Genomic DNA, 27,983 nt, shown 5'->3' with positions numbered 1-27,983 from the left:
TTTTGGTGAAGATATTTTATTTTTCATAAAAATATAATTGTACAATGCTCTTCTGAGGAAAAAAATCCTTCATTTGCCCCCAAATACCATGTGGTTTAATCATCTCTCGTCTTTTAAAAAACAAAATATGTATTTTAATATTTTAACAACATGCAGCTGATTTCTGTGAAATATAGTATTTATTTTTGTTGATTTTACTTGCCTTTAACTAAAAGTGAAGTCCAGCTTAAATCTGTGTTTTCTATCACCAGCCAAAGCAGACCCACTACAGGTCAAAGATGATAAACTTAGAGATGACGATGCTCAGCACTGCCCACAGGCAGGCAGTGGCAGGGACGGCTGCACTAAAGCTCTGATTTGGGCATCACAGGAATATTTTAGATAAGGACAGAAAACAAATTAAGAACTTCACCTACGGCCTAAAAGTTGACCTGACCAGATCAACTCCATATTGCACCAGTTGCTCCAGTATGTGGGAAGTGGATGCTAAAGTGGCAGAGTTGGATTGGTGTGAATATGCAAATATATTTTCTCCTTAATCTCTGAAATAAAAAGAAAAAGGAACTGGGCTCTGTTGACCCAGGCATTTGGCCTCTTCCTGCCCTAGAGGATGGCCTTGGGCTCTGTCCTGTCAGCTAGCTCTCATCTGAGAAGGAACTGCAGCTGGCCTGCAGTGCCTCACTGGATGGAAGTGGGAAAGGAGATGCTGCAGCTGTTGGAACCAGGACCTGTGATTAGATCACGGATTAGGAGAAGGGCCAGCACAGTACCCAAAGCAACCAGCAGGTCCCCTTCAAATGCTGAGGGCCATTATCTTGGTTTGATACCTCCAAAACACTAAAGAGATACAGGCCGACAGTAAACTCAAAGTGTTATCAACATTCACTCCAAAGTCCATCTCTTCTACTTGGGGATGACCCTGCAGTTACAAGTACAACCTGGGGATGACCCTGTAACTACAGTACAACCTGGGGATGACCCTGTAACTACAGTACAACCTGCAGAATCTTCAAGCACAATGCAGACATTCCACTGAGGAGCCACATTCATCCTGGAATGTTTGCTTTGAAAATAATTTTTTTTTTTCTGGAGAATTCAAAAAAGGTAGCCAACAAAGCAACATAAAGTCATGGCTGTTCTACAGAGTAAAAGTCTCTGACTGAGTAGACCAGCCAGGAGAAGCATGCCCATCACAGTCAGAAGACTACATGGAAAACACTTACATTTTGCAGGGCCTGAATATCAACAATCCTTTGTCTCCACTTATGGTCCTAAGAAGACATTAAATACCCTAATGCCCATTTTTCTAAAACACAGAGAACCCCAGTAAGCTGGGCCAGTGCTCTGTGGTCGTCACACACATCTAACATGGAGACCTGGGTTTGACGCCTGTGCTCAAGGGATCTTCAGCTAACAGGAGGCATCTGTTCAAATGCCTGTCAAGAGATCACAAGCTCCACAGTCCATCTCATGTTCCACCTCACAGACAACCTTCCAGGCATATCTGAACCACAGCTTGCAGGCTGCATATGCTTCAGGATAGCTAGGAATGTGGCCCAGCACAAAACTGTAAACTCACTTAAAACATTCAATTCTCAGGCTTCAAGTCACAACGTCAAAAGGTTGGACGTGCCTGATCCTATGATACCTCCTCTTCAACTGCCAGTCTGTAGCAAATCCTTCTTATTCTGGAAGTCAAGTTCCTGCTTCACCAGAGGGAGGAACGATCATAATTAGCAGCAACAGAAAATACATCTGACTGAACTAGTGAGAGAAGCGAGTGAAGTAGAAATTCCTTGTCTCTGAACCTCTCCTACCATAAACTCTGCCTCTCAACCACACTCCATGTCATACAAATGCAGCTGTGATGGGAATCATACAGAGCCACATGCCATTTCACATACCAGCCAGGCCCCAGGCTGCAGTGCAGGTTGCAGCTTGGGATGCCCTACCACAGTGGGGGCACAGGCTAAAGCAGATACAAGCACACAGTGGGCTTCTTTCTGGCTCAGAACACATTCATAAGGGCACTCATGTCGGGGAAGAACCAAGTATTCTGCCAACAGCAGCAGCCATAGCGTCACCAGCAGGGTGGCCTGTGCTCCACACCACAAGGCAGATCCTCAGTCTCAGCAGCTATGCTCACTCTGTATTCTTCAGAAAAACCCCATGCCTCAGCTGAGTGCACAAGCAAATGCATGTACATGTAGACATCCAGCAGAAACCATGTCACACATACTGCAGGTTAAGGTAATGGGTGCTACTGAAAGGTTACTTTTCACTTAAAAATAAACTGTGGCTAATTATTCTCCAAACATGGATTTGGCCCTAGCCAGCTTTCATAAATACAGTAAGAGGAAACAGCAAAAAGGCTGTCGGGGGCTTTGTGTTGGGTTTTGTTATGTACATTCTTTAAAACAGGCATATCACTATGGGTTATAAAAATAGAAGTGCATATATCTGTTAATACATACTCACAGCTTATGCTGGAATGGCTCACAGACAATCAAACATTACTCAAGTAAATATAAAGGAGTAATATTGGGTCCATAAAGACTGAGAACCACAGGAAACAAATAGCCTATTTGGTGTCTTTTTGTAGGGTGATTAAAAACATGAAAAGAAGTGACAACTAAACACACATACACACAAATCCACAAATTACAAAGGACAAATAGAAATGAACCATGAAAGCCACAGGGCTAAGGTGCAAATGCGCGCTTCCATCCACTTCCTCTGCTCCCACAAGCTTGGCATCATGACTTCTTAACCAACATGGAGAGCAAGGCAGAGCAGGTCTGAAGGTCAGCAAATCTAAGTGCTGCACAAGGACCTTCACGACGTATCATCACACATTCTGGTAGAAACTTTGGGTTTACAGAGATGCTTACTGAGCAGTAAGCGGAAAATGGAACCAAAAAGCAAAGTCCTGCCCATTCATCCTCCATAGACATTAGACCATCGGCTTTGATCACTCACAGTATCCTATATGATCTTCACCCTGGACAGAAAACAAATGCAACAACATAAGAATGTTTTCGGTCATTGAAGTTTGCTTCATCAACTCTAAAATTCATTAATTTATGTATTTGTTTGTTCATTCATATTTAGCTATCATCTGTGTGTGTGTGTGTGTGCAGGCATCTGTGTGTCATGGCACATATGTGGAGGTCAGAAGACAACCTCAAATCCAGTCTTCACCTCCCACCATGTTTGAGATAAGGTCTCTTTGTTGTTTTTCGACTGTGTACACCACAATGGCCAGCCTGTGAACTTCCAGAGATTCTCCTGTCTCCATTTCCCACCTGGCATAGACGTGCTAGGGTCACAGAGCATACTCCTGTGCCTGGTGTTATGATGCTGGTCCTCGTGCTTTTGTAGAAAGCATTTCACTCACTGAACTATCTCATCAGCCCATCATAAATGGCTTCTAGTTTTTTGAGACAGGGTTGATGAAGTGTTTTTCAAACACTCCTGTACCAGAGGATGACCTTGAACCCCACTTGTCAGGGACTGCATCAGGTGAGCATCACCATACCTAGCTAACATTCATGACTGTTTCTTCAGGTTAACATATCCAGGAAGGCTTTGTGTTGTTGGTATTGCTTGGTTTGTTATGACCCATGACTCCATCACAGGATGGCCTGGAACTGTGTAGCTATGAGGGTTCTATTGACAGAATCGAAAATCACCTGGGAGAAGGGATTGTGGGGAATACTTTGTCCTCTACCTGATGTGTGAAGACCCATTCTGTGTGGCACCATTTCTGAGGCAAGGGACTGGACAAAGGGAACTGAGCAGCAACTTTGTCCGGTCCTCACTCTGCTTCTTCCTGGGGATGTGATGTCATCAGATGCCTTGTACTCCTGACCCTGTGTCTTTCTCATGAGTTCTTCAAACTGCAAGCTAAAATAAACTCTTTTCCAGTTGTTTCTGTATTTTATCACAGCAACAGGAAAAGAAACTAATATGGCATCCCAGGCTGACCTCGAAATCTTGGCAAACTTTTCCATTCAGCCTCCTGAGTACTCAGATGGCAGGTGTGAGCCACCATTTTCAGCTAGTGAGACTTAAAAGCTATAAATATGTTAAAAATTAATTAATTTTGTCATTTTTACCGGTTTAATTTAGATTAAGGTCCAATGTTATCTACTAAAAGTTATCAAAAACCCAGTTCCCATAATTTCACAAACTTTTTTTGAGATAGGGTCTCATGTAGCCCAGGCTAGCCTCAAACTCAGTAATTAGTTAAGAATGATCTTGAACGTCTGAGCCTCTTGCCTCCACCTTAGTGGGTATCCAGTGTGGCAACATTTACTTATAAGTACTTCAAGCCTTCCCAGAGATTAGAACAAAGAAGAAAGTGCCTGACATTTTCATCCTCAACCTCCTGGGTGACAGATTACACACCTGAACCTGAACATTCTAAAATCTTCAGTATCTTCAGTCAAAGCGTGCAAAACATTAGCCTCTGCATCATATCATAAAGGAAACTGAGCTCATTGTGGGCCACCCCCAAAAAGGCTCCATATTATTCTTTTTTGTTTTGTTTTGTTTTTTTAAAGATTTATTTATTATTGTAAATAATTACATTGTAGCTATCTTCAGACACACCAGAAGAGGGCATCAGATCTCATTATGGGTGGTTGTGAGCCACCATGTGGTTGCTGGGATTTGAACTCAGAACCTTTGGAAGAGCTGTCAGTGCTCTTACCCACTGAGCCATCTCTCCAGCCCCTCTATATTATTCTTAAGTGAAATGGGTAAACTTTCACAAGCCTAGAGCTGAGAACGTAATTTTTTAATATGATGCCAAAAGATGAGCAACAGAAGATAAAAGAAGCTAACTAGATTTCAAAAAAGTTAAATCGTTGTGTCTCCAAGGACACTATCAACAAAGTTTGAAGACTGCTGGTAGAGAAGGACAGAAGCCTGCAAAGCGCAGCCCGGGACACTCAGTGCCAGAGCAAGGGGGAACATGTGACACACACATGTCCTTGCTGAGGGGAGGCTGAGAAGGAGCATGACTGAGTTCCAGCCAGCTTGGGCTAGATAGTAAGACCCTGCCACAAAACACACAAACAGGATAACACAAAGAAGCCTCAGCAACAGAACAAAACCCTAACTGAAACACTGGCAAACTCAAACCTGTCTCAGAAAATATATATACAAATGGAATCTGCACAAGGAAACCCATTCAGAACCAACAGTCATTAAGGAAATGCACAATTCGGAGATGGTGAGATGGCTCAGTGGTTAAACGTGCTTTCCATACGGTCCTGGGCCTGAGTTTCATCCCAGGACTGACATAAAAGTAGGAAAGAACAGATTCCACAAAGTTGCCCTCTGATCTCCACACATGCTCTGTGTGCATGTACACTCTGTCATGCACACACACACACATACAGTAATAATAAAAACACGATGAAATATTACTTCATGCTCACTAAGAGGGCCATATTTTTTAAAAAACCAGCCTGGATACTGAGCATGGTGGCACAGACCTGTAATTTTGTTACCTGGGAGGGGAGGCAGAGGCAGAAGGATTGCTGGAAGTTCAAGGTTAGCATGGGAAACATGAATTCTAGACCACTGGGGCCATATAGCAAGACTCTTGTCTTTAAAACAAACAAACAATAAAGTAATTCCAGCACTCAAGGGGCAGAGGTAGGAGGATTTAAGTTGAAGGCCAGCCTGGTCTACTAAGCAAGTTCCAGGACAACCAGGACTACATAGACCCTGTTTCAAAAACCAATAAATAAGTAAAATTTAAAAAATAAAACAAAACCCAAAATAGGGCTGTCAAAATCCAAAACAGGACTGTCCCAGTGGCATGTGCCTGGAATCCTTGCTACTTGAGAGGCTGAGGCAGAAGTGTCACTTGGGCCCTGGGATTCAGTCAGTCCCAGGCAACAGGGTGAGACCTCATCTTTCACAAAATAAAAGACAAGACAGACAATAATGAGTATTGATGAGATGTAAATAAAACCATTGTTAGTGAAAGTGTAACACATTTGACCACCATAGAAACAGTTTAACAGTTCTTTAAATGTTAAACAGAATTCCATGTGGCCCAACAGTTTGTCCCCAGGCACATACACAAAAGAGCAGAGCAGGCTGTGCTAGCACACACCTGTGGTTGTAGTCCCAGCACTTGGGAACAGAGGGCAGAGGGATCAGGATTCAGGTTATCACCTGTTACACAGTGAACTTAAGCACACCTGACCCCCAAAATGTCAAGCTCACACACAAACACTCTATACACATTTTCACGGCAACAAAGTTGACAATAGTCCAAATGCCAACAGGTGAAAACAGATGGCTCTCAATGGATGGGTGGATAAACAATTGTGGTATGTGCATCTGTAAAATAATGGACCATAAGAAGGAATGCTGAGCCGGGCAGTGGTGGTGCACGCCTTTAATCCCAGCACCTGAGAGGCAGAGCCAGGTGGATTTCTGAGTTCGAGGCCAGTCTGGTCTACAGAGTGAGTGCCAGGACAGCCAGGGCAACACAGAGAAACCCTATCTCAAAAACAAAAACAAAAACAAAAACAAAAAAATGAAGGAATGCTGTTTGTGATACATGGAAAATATGAAAAGATGGGCTGGAGAGATGGCTCAGCAGGTAAGAGCACTGACTGCTCTTCCAGAGGTCCTGAGTTCAATTCCCAGCAACCACATAGTGGTTCATAACCATTTGTAATGGGATCTCATGCCCTCTTCTAGTGTGTTTGAAGATAGTGACAGTGTACTCATAAAATTAAATAAATAAATAACTCTTTAAAAAAAAAGAATATGAAAAGGTTAGGCTAGGTTAAAGAAGTCAGATGCAGAAGATAAGTGATTCCATTTTTATAAAATATCTACAATGGAACAGTCTATTGGGATCTCAGGTCAATGGTTTTAAAGGGCTGGTGGGGAAGGTCAAAGGATTGAATGTTTAATAGCCCTGGGATCTCAAAGAGTGATCACACATTTGCAGTTAGAGATGATAGTTGTGTAACACTGTGAATATACCAAATGGCTCTGCATTGTTATTTTAAAATGGTTGATTTTTTTTTTTGAAGTTTTTCATTTCATGGTACATGAGTTTTACCTCAACAAAAATATAAACAATCCTGAACTGGGGGTATAAAGAACTTACTGTATCTGAAGCCACAGGTTCAATTCCCCACCACTGCAAAAGAAGAAAAACATCCTCAGTTGCAACTTACTGTAGTAAAAGCCTAGACTTGAGAGACTAACCTCTAGAATTATACTCTGAGCCACTAGGAACTCACCCAGCCGTACTGCTCTCTCTCCTCTCACTTCCCTACTTTGATTTTTATCCTGGGATTGAATGCAAGGCCTAGAGCAGTGGTTCTCAATGTGTGAGTCTCGACACTTTGACAACACTCAATATTTACATTATGATTGATCTTTTGGATTGGTTTGGTTTCTGTTTTCGTGTTTTGTTTTGTTTTGTTTGGAGACAGGGTTTCTCTGTGTAGTCCTGGCTGTCCTGGCCTCACGCTATAGACCAGGCTGGCCTTGAACTCAGAGATCCACCTGCCTCTGCCTCCCAAATGCTGGGATTATAGGCATGTGCTACTACCACCCAGTTTAGGATTCTTAACAGTAGCAAAATTACAGTTATAAAGTAGCAACAAAAATAACTGTATGGCTGGAGGGGTCACCACAACATGAGGAGCTGCATTGTAGATAGGGTCACAGTATTAGGAAGTTTGGGAACCACCGACCTAGAGTATACTAACCTCTAACATACAGCCTATTGCTAAGCTATAGCCACTAAGAATACGGTTCTTTAGCATTACTATTGGAGTAAATGTGTAAGCCAGATGTTAAACTACCTTGTAAACTATGAGTAAAAACAAGTAAAAGAGAGTAGCTTTAACAATACCCCGAGGATCATTTCAAATTATGGACTGACTACCATACCATTCATCAGCTGCCTGGATTATTCTGTTTTTTGATTTGTTTTGTTTTGTTTTTTGACATAGTGTCTTTCTATGAATCCCAGGCTGGTCTTCAGCTTGGTGTTTCCCTAGTGGTGGCAAAGCAGGTGTATACCACCACACCCAGCCTTCAGCTGGCTTTCATTTCAGGATTTAGGATCCTCTCACAAAACATTTGCTGATTAGTACTTTATAAATGACATTAGTACTTTGCTTTACTCCAAGCCACACTGCTTAGTGGTCAACAAGCATTCTACCTTGGCATGTTGCTTAACAGGAATGCTGCCACAGACAGTACTCACACGAATTGGTGTTAGCGTCTGTCTTCCCAGCTTTGGGATGCCTGCTTGCGTTCTGCTGAGACTTGCTCTGCTCCTCGCCAGTGAGTAGGGCCCTTATTTCAGAAGGGATTTTCCCTTGGTCCATTGCCATGCACCATTGCTTGTACTGAAATATTTAATACACTTAAGTAAAATGCTAAGTCAGAGTTGAGGCAGCACATGTGGAAATCCTAGACATAAGCACTCTCGGCTGGCTTGCCTGTAAATCACTGCTATCGTACTTGCTCAGATGCTACGTATGCTGGGCTAGCTGGCCCGCGAGCTTCTGGAGACTGCTGTTACTGTCCTCTATTTAGCCAAGGAGCACTGGGATTACAGATGTGCACTATGGTATATCCAGCTATGTGGGTCCTGAGGTCTAGTCTCAGGGTACTCTACTCAGTCATCTCCTAAGCCTTGCAGGGTTTTTGTTTTTTTAGACATAGTCTCATAGAGTCCAGAAGATGGCCTTGAACTCTTGATCCTTCTGCCTCCATCTCCCGAGTGCAGGGATGCCAGGCATGCACCACAATGGCCAGCTTTATTACTTTCTGAAGTACCAGCTTTGCAACAGTCATGGTAGTACCGACTCTCTCCCCACCTGTCACCTCATCCCTGAGTGCACAGTGAAAAAGTTTTAATTGTTTTATCTATTCTCACATTTTACAATCCCTATGAACTCTGAATGAAACATGCAGAGGAAAGTCAGGCAGTGGTGGCACACGCCTTTAATCCCAGCACTTGGGAGGCAGAGGCAGGCGGATTTCTGAGTTTGAGGCCAGCATGGACAGCCAGGGCTACACAGAGAAACCCTGTCTCGAAAAACCAAAAAAAAAAAAAAAAAAAAAAAAAAAAAAAAAAAAAAAAAAAAGAGAGAGAGAGAGAGAGAGAGAGAGAAGAAGCATTCAGAGTAAACTCTGGAAACATAAATGGCAGCCTCCCATTCAGAATTGTCTGTTATGCAACTTTTTTCACTTAGCAATACATTGTGAGCATCTTTCCAAATCAGTAAATATGGATGTACACTGTGATTTTGAGGAACAGGCCCTAGGCAATCCAGGTACTAGTGACCTTACTCAGCTTTCTAAGCACTTCCCCAAACTTGGCTGCATTGTGATTCTCCCACCCTGGTCACCTGTAGTCTCATATGTGAATACAGCATGACTTATATCTAAATCTGCTATTGCATCTTTTTGTTTATTTGTGGGGAGGGGTGGGTTAAGACAGGGTCTCATATATCCTAGATTGGCCTCCAACTCACTGTGCAGCTAAGATGACCCTGAACTTCTTTCTATTCTTCCTGCCTCCATCTCCTGAGTGCTGGTCATGGGAGGTGTCATCACCTGCTCATGCTGGCATCAAACTCAGGCCCTCGTGCATGCCAGAGAAGACTCCAGCTGCTGCGTCACCTCCCCATACTCTCTCTGTATGTAGGGGTCAGAGGAAAACCTGCAGGCACTGGTTCTCTCCAGCCAAGGGTGGGTTTAGGGACTGAAAGGTCATCAGTCTTGCTGGCAAGCAGCTTGAGCTGCTGAGCCACCCTGTCTGCCCTCTGTACATCTTTCTTTTTCCTTTTCTTTTTAAAAATGGGATCCTTGGGGGGGGGGGTTGTTTTGTTTTGTTTATTTGTTCAATTTGGGGAGAACTATAGCTCTTTTTTTTTTTTAAGGTTTATTTGTTTATGAGTGCTTTGTTTGCATGTGCACCTGTACACCAGAGGGCATCGGATCCTATCACAGATGGTTATGAGCCACCATGTGGGTGCTGGGAATTGAACTCAGAACCTCTGAAAGAGCAGCCAAAGTTCTTAATCGCTGAGTCATCTCTCCAGTCACCATTTTTTTCTATCATAAAACTTCTGTAATGTTGCCACCAGCACTGTATTAAAATTTGTTTTTGGACCCATCTGGTGGTGGTGGTGCACCCCTTTAATCCTAGGCATATGCTTAGGCAGGAGGACCTCTGTGAGTTCAAGGCCAGCCTGGTCTACAAAGTGATTTCTAGGAAAGCCAGGGCTACACAGAGAAACCCTGACTCAAAAACCAAAAACAAACAAAAAGCCTACAATATGGTAAAAAAGATTCCCATTCTTTCCAATGTGTGCCAACTGATGGCTATGGAATGGTGCAGCTCCTGCTTTGCCCTACCCATCATGATCTGCCAAGTTAGGATGCACGTTTTATTGTTGGTGAAAGACTTTACCATTTCCAGTTCCTCTCGGAGTGCACATATAGCTCTTTCCCGACTGGATACCAACTCCTCCAAGTACTGGTACCTCAGCTTTTTCCTGGCCCGGCATTCTCTTGCACTCTGCCGACTTCGCTCAAGTTTCGCTTTCAAGTCAATTTTGGCTGGCTTCCGCCCTCGTTTACCAGGCTTCTTCACTTTGCCTCCAACCACCTTCAACAAGAGAGAGGAAACAATGTCTTCCTTTTAGTTTTCTTTATGGAAAAACAACTATGGTTGCCTATTGACAAAGAGAACTTTATAAACAAGGAAGCAAAGCCTACCAGGCCAAGAAAGTATAATCCTGTCTCATCATCCTCTGAGTCCTCATATTTTTTTCATAATTTTAATACCATGAATGTGAGATTAGGTAGACAAGCTTTTATTAATTCTTAATAATGATAATAATAATAATAATGTTTAAATAGTTTAACAGTAAATTCTATAATCCATATAAATATGGATATTTCTAAAAATTATGTTTTAAATTATGTGTGTATGTGTGTGTATAGGTTTGTGCATGTGAGAGCAGTTACCTATGGAGACCAGAGGAGGGTGCTGGATCCCCTACAGGGTGAGTCACGTGCTTCTGGGGACTTTCTAAAGCAAATGTTGGGATCTGAACTCATTTCCTATGTAAGAGCGGTACCTGCTCTTAATCACTGAGCGAGCCATCTTGGTAGCCCCTATAAATAATGTTTATTATTGAGAAAACTATATTAAAATTAAGTAAAACCATTCAAAATTCTGGGCTGGAGAGCTGGTTCAGAGGTTAAGAGCATGTACTGCTCTCGTGGGGATCTAGGTTGACCCTCAGCATGGAGGTGGTTGCTTACAAACATCTGTAATGCCAATTCCAGGGGATCTGATGCCCTCTGCTGGCCTCCTCTGTCACTAAGTATGCATATGGTGCACAGACATACGTGCGCTTATACACAGAAAATAATAAAACAAAAAATTTAATTAAAAAAGTAAAGTTTATCATGATTTTTTAAAAAGATCTTATTTTCTGTGTATGGGTGTTTTGCCTACACAGTTTGAATAGGACATGTGTGTCTGCTGCCTGCCGAGGTCAGAAGGGAGCATTGGAGCCCTTGGGGCTAGAGTTACAGACAGTTGTGAGCTGCCTTGTGGGCACTAGAATCAAACCTGGGTCATCTATAAGAACAAGTACTCTTAAACACTGAGCCATCTCTCCAGCCCTAGCTTATCATGACTTCAATGTAAGAAGGTTAACAAATGAGGACTTCCTTGCTTGGCATGGCAATGAACAGGTTTAATCTCATGTATATTTTAAAGGTCTTTTGTTTTGTTTTGTTTTTAAGGATGGCCACTGGAGTTTATTCATTGCTTGGTGCAACGAAGGTACAAGGGATCAGGAAAGGTCAATGGTGTGAGAGAAGAGGAGGCTCTCTCCAGCTCCTGCTGGTGTCTATTGCTGTAGCAGCTTGCCTGTTTTACTGGTGGATGGGCGGGTGGAGCTCTGACCTAGCATCACTGAAGCCTTGTGCTAGCTGCTGGTGCTGCTGGCTCAGGACAGCATCCTGGTGGTGTCCTGGCCAGAATGGCTGGCTGGCTACTGAGATGCTTCAGTTTCAGGAGCAAGGCCATGGGTAATCAAGCTTCTGGAGGCCTGGGGGGGATTCTGCTGAGTACTCAGGAAACTCCAGCCTGTGGCCATGAATGAGAGGATGGACTTCCCAAAGAGAAGCTGCTGCACTAGTGGCAGGGGTCGGCCTTAGGGAGACCCCAGTGCAGGGGCATGGCTTCCCCTGGGTACTTCCATAGGAGTTGTAGCTGGGTAAGGAGTCCAGGAGGCAGGTACTGGTCATGGGATTCTAGGAGACAGCTGATGGAAAGGATGGCTGCTGACACTTGAACAGTGCCCTTCCTCCCTGGCCTAGGCACAAGGTCACGGGTGGCAAGTTCTGGGGCCCCAGGCTGTGGAACCTATTTACAGGGATAGCCATTACCCGTGTGTGTGTATACTTACTCCCTTTTTATTTTCAAATTTTAAAATTTACAATTAGACAAAATATATAATACCTACATTAAATCCTATGTAGATTGTAGGACCGTGAAAGGCAGCCTGGTTCCTGGTTGAGCTAAGGTTGGAAACCCCTCGGACCCTAAGGGACGGCAGGCGTTTTGCTTGGATCCCAGACACTAGGCTCCTAACACAAGGCTGAAGCCCTCCATAGATTTGTGGCCATCAGTCACGTAAGGGCAATGCCCCAAGCTCCTCCACAGGTGGAGAAGGAGTGACCTGTGGTCACATAGCTTCAAGACAGATCTTCATTTTAATGAGGTACCTAAAGGCCTGGAGGCTTGGCCAATAAACTCTCCTTCCCAGACACTCCTCCCTGCAAAATGTATTTAACCTCAGGCCCACCCTGAGAAGTGGGGTACCGTTTTATTCATTTACTTTCTGCCATGACAATAAATGTCTTAAAACCACGGATTGTCTCTTTTTATCAGAATCTGCCATGGGGAGCAATGGAGCAGGCTTTTGCCTAAAGAGTCTAATCTCCCACAGAAGGCCTCTCAACACTCCCAGGCAGCTCCCACCAAGCCAAGCCACCCACTGAACAAACCCCGAGGGACCCAGCTGGAGCTCTCCTCTTTTTTCCCCTCAGCCCCAGGCTAGATCCAGCCTGCAAGCCCACACTCTGTTCTCAGATCTTCTGCAGCTCCCAGCAGCACCTGGGTGCCCAAGAACCTGAGAACTAGATGGCCCTGGCCTCCTTGCAGGCCAGGGGACCCCTGAGGCAGCTCTGGCTGTTCCCAGGACCTCAGACTGAGCTCCCTGACCCTGGGAGCAGTGTCTCAAGACTTCTCATAGCCTAACACCTGCTGTGAGTAGGGTAAGCGAAGTCAAACTCCTGCTTCCCAGACACAGAATACCACAAACCCTACAGTAAATATATTATTATGTTTCTAAGCAATTTAGCTATAAGCTCCCTCTACAAATGTACTGAGCCCATAGGAAGTCAGAAGATGTCCCTGAAGTTTTCGGTCATTCTGTACAGCCTCTAAATGTTTCCACAATTAAGACTCTCCGTCTCTTTATTTGACAAAACTGAATGATGCCCCATTTTCTCTGAAAACCACCCTCAGAGCAAGGCTGTATCTGGAGCTCAGTGACAGAGTTGGAGATCAGTGGTAGAGCCCTCCTTTGTATAAAGTTCTGAGTTCAAGCTCGTTTCCACCCACACAATCACTCTCAAGAATGCACATTTATGCTGGGCAGTGGTGACGCATGCTTTAATCCCAGCACTTGGGAGGCAGAGGCAGGCGGATTTCTGAGTTCAAGGCCAGCCTGGTCTACAGAGTGAGTTCCAGGACAGCCAGGGCTACACAGAGAAACCCTGTCTCAAAAACAAAAAACAAAAAACAAACAAAAAAATAAAAAAGAAAAGAAAAGAAAGAAAGAAAAGGCAATCCAGGCGACAGGGCAGGGAGTCAGCATAACCATTACAAAAATCAAGCCAGGCAATGGTGGCGAATGTCTTTAATTCCAGCACTTGGAAGGCAGAGGCAGGCAGATTTCTGAGTTCGAGGCCAGCCTGGTCCTGTCTCGAAAAACAAAACAAAACAAACAAAAAAAAATTTACAAAAGTTGTGTCTATTTAGCTTTCATAGCAAAATATGTTCTTATTGGATTTTATTTATTTTGCCTTTTGTGTGTCTGGGTATTTTGCTTGCATGTATGTCTGCACAGCACTTGTGTAGACTAGAGAAGGTGATAGCTCCCTTTGGAACTGGGGTTAAAGGCAGTTGTGAGTGCTGAGAATCAACCTGAGAGTCCTCTGAAAGAACAGCCAGTGCTCTTAATTGCAAAGCCATCTTTCCAACTCCAGGGACTCCTTTTTTAAAGTTGAAAGACATAGTAAATTAATTGAGAGGTTCTGTGCTTTGTTATCAATTCAATCAGGTTAATGCCACATGGCCACTACTGCTCCAGTTTAACTGCTTCTGCAAAGGCCAAAGTTGGCATGTAACTAAGTACATCAGTGTTCTAGGGAGCTGTTAGTATCAGAGGATTGTTGTACATGACTGCAAGCTTTACAATACATTACAGCAGTTTGCAAGAACAAAGTATTATACAAACATAGGTTAGTATATCAGTTGCTTTAACACCTGACGCTATGCATTTCATTAGCCATTCATGTATCTGGGCAGGGGCAGGAGAGATGTTAAAAGCATGTACTAGTCTTACAAAGGACCTGTGTTTTATTTTCAGCACCCACTTCAGGCAGCTCACAATCACTAGGAACTCCAGCTCTAGGGAGTTGCTGCTTCTGTGGAAACATGCACACACATGTTCATACACACACATACACACACACACACACACACACACACACACACACACACGCATACCCCATGTCCACCCCCCAATATGTGCAATCCCTACATATGTACACCCACTCATACATAATTTTAAAAATAATCTTTAAAAAAGTATTAACATTGACTAAGTTTCTTTCTCTTTTTGGCTAGTCAGGACAACTATATAGATCAGACTCAAATTTGAAGTGACCCTCCTGCTGGGATTTATAGATCTATTTCTGTTAACTATGGTTATATCATCTCTTCCTTTAGCTGGGTGCTGGTGGTGCATGCCTTTAACCCCAGCACTAGGGAGGCAGAGGCAGGTGGATCTCTGAGTTCAAGGCCAACCTGGTCTATGGAGTAAATTCTAAGACAGGACTACACAGAGAAACCCTGTCTCAAAACACCAAAACCCACCCCTCTAATCATACTAAATATTTATTACTGTATACTCAGAATTATGATATTGTCCTAGGTTATTTACTTTCTGAAAGTCATGAAATTTAATTTTAGCTTGACTTAAAAGAGAAAAAAATTTATTTTTTATTTTTATTTTTTGAGAAAGGGTTTCTCTGTATAACCCTATCTGGGAACAGCTCTTACACCAGGCTGACTTTTAACTCACAAAACTCCACCTGGCTCTGCCTACCAAGTGCTGGGATTAAAGGACTGTGTCATCAGTACCTGGCAAAATATTTCTTAATAACCAGAGAAGACTAGGAAGTTAGAAAACTATTTTGAGAAACAGATTATATTGCAATTATAAAAATAAAAAAAAACCTTTATGTGAATGAAAATGAGAAACAAAATACCAAATCTTATGTGATATAACTGACTACTGTTCAGAGGAATTTCCAAACATAAACATTAAAAAGAAAGCTTTAAAATCAATAACCCAGGGCTAGAGAGATGGCTCAGTGGTTAAGAACACTGACTGTTCTTCCAAAGGTCCAGAGTTCAAATCCCAGCAACCACATGGTGGCTCATAACCACCCATAATGAGATCTGACGCCCTCTTCTGGTGTGTCTGAAGACAGCTACAGTATATTTACATATAATAAATAAATCTTAAAAAAAAAATCAATAACCCAACTTTCCATCTTCAGAAGCTAGAAATAGAGGAGAAAAGAGGAGCCAAAGCAAAAAAAGAGACTGCAATGAACATGAACAGGGAGCTCTTAACAAAGAGCTCAAGAACAAAATATATCTCATAGACCTGTAACAAGGAGTCTAAATCACTTAGGAGGTTTCATTCAAGGTCAGAGTTAAGGCCAGTCCAGGTTTCATGAGACCCTGCCTCAAACACTAAAATGAAATAATTAACACTAACAAACTCTCTCAAGAAACCTAAGAGGAAAGAACAATGAGGCTAAGAACAATTCCAATGAGGCTAACATTAAAAGGAGACAGGAATGTAATTCTAGAACACAGGAAGCAGAGACAGGAGGATCACATACTCAAGGCCAGGCTGGGTTACATAGTCTCTGTCTCAAAAACAAGAAAAATGGGCTAAGATGTAGCTCAGCTGGTAGAGTGCTTACCTAGCTGAAGCCTGGGTTCAACTCCCAACATAATTTTAACTGGACATGCTGGCACATGTCTGCAATCCCAACTTTTGGGAAGTATAGGTAGGAGGATTAGAAGTTCAAGGTCATCCTTATCTACATATTGAGTATGAAGTCAGCTTGGGCTCACCTGACAGGAAAATGACTAGTTCTTGCTGGCTTTTAGCCTGACTGAGAAAATACGAGCTCCAGATCCAAGAGAAATCTACTGGGTCAGAGAATCAACCTGCCTCAGAGAACTAGATGGGGAGTGACTGAAGAGGAGGGTTACATGTACATGGACACAAACACAAACAAGTCCCCAAAACAAACAGTAACAACACAAAAATGAATGGATAAAATCCATAAGATGAATTCAGGAACATATAAAAAGGACTCTATCCCATGACCAACAGGGATTTATCCTTGGAATAAAGACCACTTTAATATCTGGAGATCTTTTATAAAACATCATATCAACAGGGAAGAGAGGGAAAGAGGAAGGGGGGGAGTGTTCAAGGATATCCTGGGCTACATGAGACATGTCAAATAAACAACTCCCCCACCCCAATCCTACATCCATATACTCAAAGTTTTTTTCCAAAATTCAGTTTTCATTTTAATTATAGGCTTATCCGCTTCCTTTACATAAAGTTCAAACACAGCCTTATCCAAAGTTAAATTTTTAGTTTATCCAGCTAAAAAGTTACAACAGTATCTCTGCCGACAAAGGTCTGCCTCAGCTGCTGCCTTAGAAGCCTGCTCAGGGGAGGGACCCTTCCCAACAGTGTGTGGTTAGAGAGGTAACGGAAGTAAGCTGAGCAGAGCCTAAGTGATGGACAGATGGGAGGCAGGGCTTCAACCACCCTGCTTACCACCAGCTCCTGTGAGGATGGTGCCAAGATCACAGGGCATCTGAGCCTCTTCATCCATGGGGGTGATCTATACAACATGGGAGGCAGTGACAGCCTTCTCCTCTAGGGTTGGATTGCCAAGGGAGCGGACAAGGCCAAGACCAAGGCAGAAAACCAGCCTTTTTAGTGACCCCTGGCTATCAGTCTGGCCTCCATCTGTGTTTCAGCATCTCCTCAGGTTCACCTCAAATTCTACATGTGTAGCCTTTGGAAGGATGAGGATGCATCCTTTCTATAGGCATGTCAGTCATCTGATTTTCCCAGAGGTGGAATTATCTCCGTGGTGTGAGCCTTGGTCACATTCATGTTGAGCCTCTCAGTGTGCATTTTTGTGGGTTTAGCCTGGTCCTCTTTCAGGTGGCTTCCATTCAGAGCAGGAGTGCCTGACATGTGCAGGCACTAAGGAGGTCTCAGGAGCCAGAGTAGCTGTGGGTCATACTGGAGTTTCCTGAACCCATGCTCAGGCCTGGCCTGCAGCTGATGCTGAACTGGATGGAAACCTGATTGTACCTGAACCACTGCACCTCTTTAGTCTTATCCCTGCCTGTCCTCTTTGCTGTATGTCTGGCGCCCCTCCAGATTAATCGACACTAATAGAGCAGTCCTTGGGTTTGGTAGGAGCCCTAGTGATGAGCTTTTCATTTCCTTTGACTCCTCAAAAGCCCTTATTTTTTATCTTGATAAATTCATTCTTTCCTTCTGAAGTGTTCAGTGCAGTCATGGTGGCCTCAGCTCTCGAGTCTCAGAAGAGATCCCTAATCAATTACAATTAGGCCAGAGAAGCATTACCCAGCAGCTGCCACTTCCTCATGCTCCTCTCAGATGCTAGTGCACAGCTCAATTTTTTTTTTTTAAATTCTAAGGACTTTATATGATAAAACTATACAGCAAAAAAAAAAAAAAAAAAAAAAAAAAAATACAGGGGAAACTTTCTCAATCTGATAAAGATCATCTATAAAACACCCACAGCTAACATCATAGTTGAAGAAAGACTGAATGCTTTCTGCCAAAGATTAGAAATGAGACAAGGATCATGTCTTCTCTTACCATTCTTAGTCAACAGGAAGAAAAAGAAATCGAAGGCAGTTGAGATAGAGGATGAAAACACCAAATTATCTGTTTGTAGATAACATGATCTTGTATGTTGAAAATCCAAAAGAATCCACACAAAAACTATTAGAGCAAATGTATAAGTACAGCAAGGTTATAGAACACAATATCTACATACAAAGAGCCATTGTGTTTCTATTCTGTTCACTATCGAGGAAAATCAGAAGTGAAAATAAGAAAGCATGCCGGGCAGTGGTGGCGCACGCCTTTAGTCCCAGTGCTTGGGAGGCAGAGACAGGCGGATTTCTGAGTTCGAGGCCAGCCTGGTCTACATAGTGAAACCCTGTCTCAAAAAACCAAAAAGGTAAAAAAAAAAAAGAAAAGAAAAGAAGAAAGCAATTCTAGCATTGAAGATAGAGCATAGTGGCTATGAGCACTGTGGCTCGTCCAGAGGACCCAGGTTCAATTCTTATAACCCACATGGCGACTCAGAATAGGTGAGTCACTTTAGTTCCAGGGAATCCCAAATCCTCTTCTGGTCTCACAATTAGCCAAAAGGATTCATTAAAAACTTTGTGCTTTAAAGACATTATCAAGTTAAGAAGACAACTGAATTGAAACACATAAGAATTGAAAATATTCAAGTCACATTTAAGGTAAAGGACTTGTACCCAGCTCACTGAAGAACTCTCCAACATCAACAATGAAGACAACCCAATTACAGGGGCAGCAAAGGCATTCACAGCATCATGCAATAGGATGGGATACTGCTTAACACTGGTGAGCTAATGCTGAACTGAGTTCACACTAGTGTCCACATCTGTTTTGACAAAAGCACATTACCACTGCCTGGTAATGCAGTGTCACACAGCGCAGCTTCCTCCCTCAGGGTCCTCTTGCTCCACCTACTCTTTTCTCCTCTGAAGCCCTGATACCACTGATGGCTTCTCCGTTTCCAACTTTTTCTTTTTTCCAGATTATCATACAGTTAGTAGTATACATATGCATCCTTTCAAACTGACTTCTTTTGCTCAGTAATTAATATTTAAGGCTCCAGGAGCCTTAAATAACTCTAAGGAGCCTTTTGTAGCTTAGTATGTTTTTCTTTATACTATATAACTTGCATTGTATGGATGTTTAGCTTGTTCATAAGACAGAAATATAATGAAATTAGTGGTGATTGTCACATAACCCTATGAACATACTAAAAAGCAAATTACATAATTTATATGTGACATGAGTGTATGATGCATGAATTATCTTTCAATAAAGCTTTTATTAAAAACAACAACATGGGGGCCAACCACATAGCTCTCCAGTCAGGAGACCCGAGTTCAATCCTTGGAACCCATGTGGAGGAAGGGGAGAACTTCCCACAATTTGTCGTTTGACCTTTCCTCTACACGTGTGAAGTGGCATGTGCGCACTCCCTTCTACATAAATGTAATGTTTTTTGAAAGTGAGAGGAACAGTAGAAAGGGAAGCATCAATATGGTACATGGAAGCTTATGTAGTATACAGGTCTTAGGAGTTCAAGGTCATCCTTAGCTATATAGCAGGGAGAAAAAAACCCACATAGGCTGAGGACACTGCTCAGCAGAGCATCTGGTTAGCATGCACAAAGCCCTCATCCCTAGTACAAGATGTCCCATAGAGAACCAGAAACATGAAAGTGTTATGGCCAGGAGAATCCTAAGTGTTCTAATTAGGAGATTTTAAAAGCCCAGAATTAAGATTCATCCAAGGGAGACGGAAAGAAACCAGTCTGCAAGACCTGATGATGATGCTATCTTGGATAGCTCAGGCTTCAGTGAACAGCTGTAACTTCTGCAGCAAGTGGGCACATGACTGTAGTTGTGTGTTCTTTTTTTTTTTTTTCGGTTTTTCGAGACAGGGTTTCTCTGTGTAGCCCTGGCTGTCCTGGAACTCACTCTGTAGACCAGGCTGGCCTCGAACTCAGAAATCCTCCTGCCTCTGCCTCCCAAGTGCTGGGATTAAAGGCATGTGCCACCACTGCCAGGCAAGTTGTGTGTTCTTTAGGAACTTACTGGGTTTCTCAAAATCAGGGACTCTCATTCTCTTCCAAAGACTCTGAGAGTATTTATCTTTAGTATTTGGGAAAAGAGAATAAACTTTTTTCTTGGTTAAAGCAGGATGTACAAGGAACATACTGTAAGCTGAGCCTTGAGTGAGGAGCCCTCCATGCTAGCTCAGGACCACATCCCTTCACATGCACACCCCATCCTCATCGTCGTCAGGTAAGAGGGAAATCCATTCCTTACAAAACAGAAACAACTTCTATTTCCATATTTTATGTTGGCCATGTCCCTATGCTGGAAGCTTCCGTTGCTTCTGGAATATCTTTTCTCCCGCTCAGCCTCCTCTTCTGGAACAACTTGTTCATTTTCATTGAGGATCATCTCTGTGTGGCAGGATGGGTTTAAAGATGCATCCTGGATGCTTTGTTCAGTTGGAAGTGTTTAGTGATGAGAGAATCTACACTTAAGCCCTCAACTTCAGCATTGCTCTCTCTGCACTTTTAACCATGTGCAGTAAAAAAATCAGCACTCTTCTTGGGCCACTGACCCTGTGTCCAGTCTTAGTGTTTGGCCTGGGCACAAGTACCAGCTGTACTATTATACACCAAAATGGCACACACTGCTTTTTTAAAGTGCCATCTTTCAGATACTTGGTAGCTTTTCAGATCTCTAATGGCCTGGGCAGTTACACAGGTGATCTTAAAGTGAACATGAAGACTTAAAACTTTAAAAAAAATTTAAAATGCTCTTCAATTTAAAAAAAATTTGTTTTCTTTAGTTTTTTACTCTTATGGATGTTTTGCCTGCATCTAAGTCTGTGTACCACACAAGTGGCTGATGTCCTTGGAGGCCAGAAGAGGCATTGGATTTCCTGAAACTAGAGTTACAGATGGTTATAAGTCACCCTGTGGGTGTTGGAAATTGAACTCAGGTGCTCTTAACAAGTAGAGCCATGTCTCCAGCCCTTAGATTTGAGCCTCTTGGTTTCCATGATTTTGTAGGGGTTCTGGGTCAAGAGAAAGTGAACCATTTTCACAGGTCACCTCAGGCAGCTTGCAGGAGAGGCAGAAATGTATTTCTATACTCAATATCCACTTTGACCAAATACTACAAAACACTATTTTGCCATCTTTTATACATTTATTTGCATTTAAATGCTCTAGTGGTTTTAGGGTTTTTGTTTGAGATTATTCAAACTGACCTAAATTCACTGTGTATCCTAGAATAAATAGCCTTGAACTCACAACATTCCTGTGTCTCAGCTTCTCAAATGCTAGAATGACCTCTCTGGTTTATAATGCTCATTTTTAAGACAATTCATTAAAGATCCAGTTGTTATATACCACTTTTATGACGTGGTGCTGCAAAGCAAAGCAAAAAGCAAAGCTGCACACTGCCTACCGGTTAAAGCACAGCTGTGTCCTAGCCACTGCCCTTCCCCACCTTAAAGAAAAGAAAAGGCAGGAAAGTGTCTCTCTGGGACTCTGAGGGACTTCCCTACTGTGTGGCTCAGGACTTTTTTTTTTTTTTTTTTAACCAAAGTTTCAGAAAGCAAGAGAGTGTAACCATGTCTTCCTGCTGCTAACTTTCCTGTTAAGTCTCTCCTGTCAGGATAAAGAAGAAAATTCAGGCAGGCATCTCTAAAACCCAGCGATAATGCCCACACATTCCCTTTTCCACCGAGGTCTACCCTGGGGCCACATACAGTCGTTCTGTTTGACCCTGGAGCCAAGTAGTACTAAACAAATAACACTGTGTGGACCTTAGCAATGCCTGACTCGGTTCCATGGTCTATACTGATTATGGGTGCTTTTCTGCCATCTATTTCTTCCACAGTTGGACATGGTTTGGCTTCTGCCATATCACTGCTCCTGGTAGGTGTGGGTATGGGTTGTTTTGTTTTGTTGTTGGTTTTTGTTTTCTATTTGAGGAGGGTTTCATGTGTTCCCAGGCAGCCTCAAAATGACAATAACCTTGAACTTCTTTATTTTATTTGACAGAGGGTCTCACTCAGTACATAGCCATGACTGGCCTGGAACTTGCTACTTAGATCCACCTGCCTCTGCCTAAGACTGAAGGCTGGTGCCACCATGTATGGACTGCCAGAGCCATGAGATCACAGGTGTGTGCCATCATGCCTGACCATCACCTCATTTCTCACCTCAGTTCTAGTTACTTTTCTAGCTGTCTGCCTCACACACAGCCATCAAAGTCCATTTAAATTAGCTACAAGTTCTTACTCATTTCCATCTCTACTGCTTACCACAGGCACACACTAGGTAACAAGCACTTGATAAATTAATGAACAAACAAGGAAATGTTTCCAAAGCCCTTAAAGCAAAACATCTTAAATAAGATTTGGCCTAGGTTTCTTCTGTGGGGTGGGGGTTGGGGGAGGAAGAGTGAAACAGGGTCTTACTTATGTGGCTAGCCTTAACTTCCAGATATAGCTGAGGATGGCCCTAATCTCCTTATATTTTTGCCTATACCCCAAGTGCTGGGGTTTCAGGCATGTCTGATTCTGGTTTGCAAATCAACCATGGGGTACCCACGTTCATGGCTGAGTCTGTGGACAGGAAAGCAGGCACAATGACATCTACTGTCAGATACTTGTTCAGATGTGCTGGCTCTTCCATCTTGGTGTTGTGGAAAGTGTTGGAGGAGGAGGTGGCTAGGAACAGGAGCAGATTGCTGGCTTATGTGAGACTCCTAGGAGGGTAGCTCCAATGTAGCAGAGGATGGCTAAGGGGCAATGGAGAGAATTTCAGGGTCTGAATGTCAGTGTTTTGTTTTGAAGTTAAATCTCTTTACCAGCACCTGTTCAGAACTATGATAAGGATAGAGTCCCTTGATGGGTACAAAAGAGGTGAGCAGAGCGTGAGAAACCTCATGTCTACAGAATAGTGTACCACAGAGTGGACAGGAAGAAGGAAACAGACCTATATTAGCATTGTGGCCAGTAGTTGACCAACTCCTTCAACAAAGGCGTCCTATACTGACAGGCTGGGCAATACTCCATAGAGGTCTTTAACCAGCTTTCAGACTAGCAAGAACACATCTGATTAGAACATTTCAATTTATTCATTCAATAAACATAAAAGTCAAAAATAAAAACAATAGCCTTCTGTGATTGAAAATAATCTCTATTTCCTTTCAAGACTGCAGGTCAAAATAAAAAAGGCTTTCAAAACACCACTTCTTCCTGAGGGAGGATTCGGAGGAGACCTTGGAACGTGACCTTTGTTAATGCAGCAGGTAAGGACAAAGCTGAAGTTCACTTTATATCCAAAAGTGCCCCTCTTGTCCCATCTGAGCCTGGGGATATAGTGTAAGTGTAACCATGGCTCCAAATGTCACTTAGCAATGACTAAAACAAGGATATAAGAACCCACAGACAACTCAGCTTGGTAAGACGATAAGGTCGTGTTTGCCGAGTACTGACTGTGTGTGAGAGAGACTCAGTACTAAACATTCTTAGGTGTACAGCCTCAAAGTCTGCTTGACAAGCCTCCAAGAAAGGGATTGGCCTCATTTAAAAGACTAGGTAGAAGTTCAGAGAGCTTCAGCAACTTGGGAGTTTTTCCTTCTTTACTAATCTAATTAAAGATCTAGGAAAAATCTAGGAAATTCTGCTGTTTAGGCACTTTACCAAGCCGTCCTTCCTAGGTTCAATCTAGCACCCAATTCTATCATATGCTCTATCTTTCCCCAGCTGCAACAGTACATCTGGGCTGGCTGGTGAGCACACCTGGGACTTATTAACAAAGCTTGGGCATTTCTAGGCAATCTCAATGTCATTGTTTCAAGCAGTCACTATTACCTAGCATTTTAAGGTAAACTACTGTGATAGTCTGTATTTGCTTGGCCCAGGGAGTGGCACCGTTGGGAGGTGTGGCCCTGTTGGAGTAGGTGTGGCCTTGTGGATTTGGGCTTTAATACCCTTGTCCTAGCTGCCTGGAAGTCAATACTCTGCTAGCAGCCTTCAGATGAAGATGTAGAACTCTCAGCCCTTCTTGCACCATGCCTGCCTAGATGTTGACATGTTCCTGCCTTGATGATACTGGACTGAACCTCTAAATCTGTAAGCCAGCCCCAATTGAATGTTGTCCTTATAAGAGTTGCCTTGGCCATGGTGTCTGTTCACAGCAGTAAAACCCTAACTAAGACAACTACTAAATAAAATTTATATTGCCCCTAACCCCATTATCACGCGCTAGTTTCAGAAATAACCTCTACGGCCAGGCAGTGGCGGCGCACGCCTTTTAATCCCAGCACTTGGGAGGCAGAGGCAGGTGGATTTCTGAGTTTGAGGTCAGCCTGGTCTACAGAGTGAGTTCCAGGACAGCCAGGGCTACACAGAGAAACCCTGTCTTGAAAAAAAACCAAAAAAGCCAAAAAAAAAAAAAAAAAAAAAAAAAAAAAAAAAAAAAAGACATAACCTCTATGGAGTTGGGCATATAACTAGTTGGTAGAGTGCTTTCCTGGCATGCACAAAGCCTTAGCTATGTTTAACCCCTATGGCCACATATAACCAAGTATGGTAGCACAAGCCTGCAGTCCCAGCCCTGGAGAGGTAGAGGGACGAGGATCAAAAATTCAAGGTCATTCTTGGCTTCACTAAAAACTGGGAATCCTACCTAAGCTATAAGAGACTATTTCTGGAAACAAACACCCCTCAAAAACAAACAAAAACAAAAACTGTATGTGATCTTTTGGTAAGTAAAGTATTTCAAAATCCTATGTACTTTTGTTTGGAACTACTAGAGATCTTAAGAAAGCTGTTAGGGGCTGGAGAGTTGGCTCAGTGGTTAAGAACACTGACTGTTCTTCCAGAGGTCCTGAGTTCAATTCCCAGCAACCACGTGGTGGCTCACAGCCATTCTATAATGAGAGCTGATGCCCTCTTCTGGTGTGTCTGAAGAAAGTAGTAGTGTACTCATATGCATAAAATAAATAAATATATTTAAAAAAAAAAAGAAAGCTGTTAAATATGCCAAAAGTCTGGAAAAGACTATAACTGAAAATTATACATTATACAACTGAAAAAGTCTGTGAAAGTCTCCCGGTGAGAAAGAGGACTGCACCATTCTTTCAGTATCCTTGAGATGCTGGGGAGATAATGGATATAGTTTGCAGACTTAATTTCAGAATCAACACTGAAAGATCAAGGTAGTAGAGACTGGAAAAATATTTCCTGGAAAACTTTCAGAACTCTCCCTTTCTATTTTGAAAATACCACTTCCTGTCAGGAGGAGTTTGTTATTTCATAGGCAGTTGGTTCTCCTAGGTGTGTCCAGGAGGCACACAGTCAGGGCTAAGCTCTCCTTTCTAACGCTTCTCAGAGCCTGCCACATAAATGGGAAGCATAAAGAAAGGATAAAACAACCAGCCAAGATAGACTGGATTTCCCCCTTATCTGTCTGAGGATATATGAAACAAACAAACAAAAAAATAATTAAGAGCAACAAAATTTTGTTAGATGGAGAAAAAAGGGGAAAGGTACCTAAAGCGAAAAGCTCTTCCAAGGAATATAGCAGATTATGAAAAGGAATGGCTTAATTTAAATATTGGCAAAATGTATGCTAAGCATGAGGTTGCCATTGGACATAGCAGCCCTTGGCAGGTGGAAGAGGCAGGAAGACAGTTGAATACCATCCTCTGCTACTGAGAGAGTTTGAGGCTAGCCTGGGATGCACAAGACTTGGTTCCACAAATAAAGACAAATTTAAATGTTTGATTCCTTGAAATGGAAGGACCAACTACCAGACATTGTAAGACATTAATAAACTCTCTGAACACGCCTATCTTCATGGAATGTGAAGCAAAAGTAACATGAGAAGATGGGACCACAAATCTACAAGTTAAGGAGAGCTATTTTATAGTCATAAAAGTTAAGTGCACTAGAGATTAAAGGGGGAAAGGCTGGATATGGGACACTAAGTTGGATTAAAAAGGGAGAAAACTACTGTTTTTCTAAAAGAAGGTTTCTAGAGGTTAGATTACAGGCTCTGGCCTGATAGCAACAGGAGCTATTCCAACCAACCCCAGGAAAATAGCTCAGGGTTGGGGGAGTGAACTGATGAGATGAATGGGGCATTGAGTGAGTGAGGCTGAGGGAGGGAGGGAAAACCATCAAGGGTGATTATGCCTAGGACGCACGAATTAACCTCTCCTAAATGGAAAACTCTGGGACGGGGCAAGACAGGGCAAAAAAGGGAAACAAAACAAAACAAACAAACAAACCACCGTAGTTTCTTTACTTATTTCGACCCGCAGGTCAGAGAGGAGGGCTTGCACTCCTTTGAATCCCTAGCAAACCCGGTTACCCGGGTGTGAAAATTTTGCAAGGGCGAGGGCCCTTGCTAGAAAACTGCAGCCCGATGCTCCCCAATGTCCTGGCGGGGTGCCCGGGGACATGAGGCACACTGGTATCTATGGCAGGTGTTTCGTGAGTGCTCGCGTGGACTTCAGAATTGAGACTGGGCGGCGAGACTACGTGCGGCGACAAGCAGGCGGCGGCGGCGGCCAGCCCAGGACTTACCTTGCTGTCATCCATCTCTGCAGACAGGCCGGCCCGGCCCGACGCCCTCCCGGCCCTCCCCCTCCTCAGCGGGCCAGGCCCGGCCCCCGCCCCGGGGAAGAAGGGGATATGGCTCTGACTGCCTCCTCCTTCGCCTAACAGTTCGCTTCCCTGAAGCCACGGTCACCGGGACCCGGACCAGTTCAGGAATGGCAGAGCGGACCCAGGAGGCTGCCCCAGGCACCTCCCCGCTCGGCCACCGCCTCCTCCTCCCGCCCCATGACAGGCTCCGGGCGTGTTTACAGACGCTCTGGCAAGTGGCCCAACCCGAGGGGGGCGGGGCTCTGTAGGCCGATTGGCCCCTTCGGCCGCCATAGCACAGTGGCATTTTGGGAATTATAGTTTTTTCTTGCATGGTCTCTGCGCGGCCGACTGGAAAAGGAACTACAACTTCCAGGTAGCCTCCGCTGCCTAGGCTGTTTTCCTTTGGCCTAGCAGCGGCCAGAAAGCGGCCCTGAATCAAGACGGAAGTATTTCCTATAACGTTTAGTTTTTTAATATTTTGGTTGCGGAGGGCCGGGACCTTCCAGAGAAGGGAGACGGTTCGAGGCTCTGCGGAGGCCGAGCTGGAGGTGGAAAAGCACTCTTCTGGAAAGCTAGGACAAATTCTTTGCCTTCTCCCCGCTTCCGCCTCCGACGGCCCACGGAAAAGTGGGGCAGATGCTTTGGGAAACAATTAGGCAGTTCTTCAGAAAACTGGTCACCATAAAAAGCACTTCTAGGTATACATTCAGAAGAAACCAAGCCACACAACCGCGTGTACACAAATGTTATTTCGTATTCGCTAGGTTCAGTACTCAAAAAGTGAGAGAGTGGTGGCACAGGTCTTTTCATCCCAACACTGAGGAGGCAGAGGCAGCCTGGTCTACAGAGCGCATTCCAGGACAGTCAGGACAGTTATACAGAAGGAACAAACAAAAAATACAGGACAGAGAAACGGGTACACTCTATCATATGAGTAAGCTTTGAATAAAATGTTAGGCACCATACACCAAAAGCCACATGTTGTGCTATCCA

General features: G+C 43.4%; 1 protein-coding gene across 1 annotated transcript; it reads right to left on the bottom strand.

The window, feature by feature from the left end:
• Positions 1–27,242, bottom strand: Crebl2 (cAMP responsive element binding protein like 2). Its single transcript, XM_031383642.1, has 5 exons — positions 26,928–27,242; positions 10,481–10,678; positions 8,261–8,405; positions 7,148–7,180; positions 1–3,001 (listed from the first exon to the last, which is right to left on the bottom strand). The coding sequence occupies exons 1-4, from the start codon at positions 26,940–26,942 to the stop codon at positions 7,167–7,169; spliced, it is 372 nt and encodes a 123-aa protein (XP_031239502.1). The 5' UTR covers positions 26,943–27,242; the 3' UTR covers positions 1–3,001; positions 7,148–7,166.
• Positions 27,243–27,983: the final 741 nt, after the last annotated feature.

Source organism: Mastomys coucha, unplaced genomic scaffold (genome assembly GCF_008632895.1).
Source record: "Mastomys coucha isolate ucsf_1 unplaced genomic scaffold, UCSF_Mcou_1 pScaffold20, whole genome shotgun sequence".
Classification (NCBI taxonomy): domain Eukaryota; kingdom Metazoa; phylum Chordata; class Mammalia; order Rodentia; family Muridae; genus Mastomys; species Mastomys coucha.
Note: the sequence above shows the minus strand (reverse complement) of the source record. Positions and strands in the feature narration are given on the sequence as shown.

Excerpts from the sequence above, each read along its gene's own strand:
- Crebl2 (XM_031383642.1), bottom strand. Across the intron at positions 8,406-10,480 it reads TCCGAGAGGAACTGGAAATG|TACAAGCAATGGTGCATGGC; the intron begins GTAAAGTCTTTC and ends TAAATATTTCAG.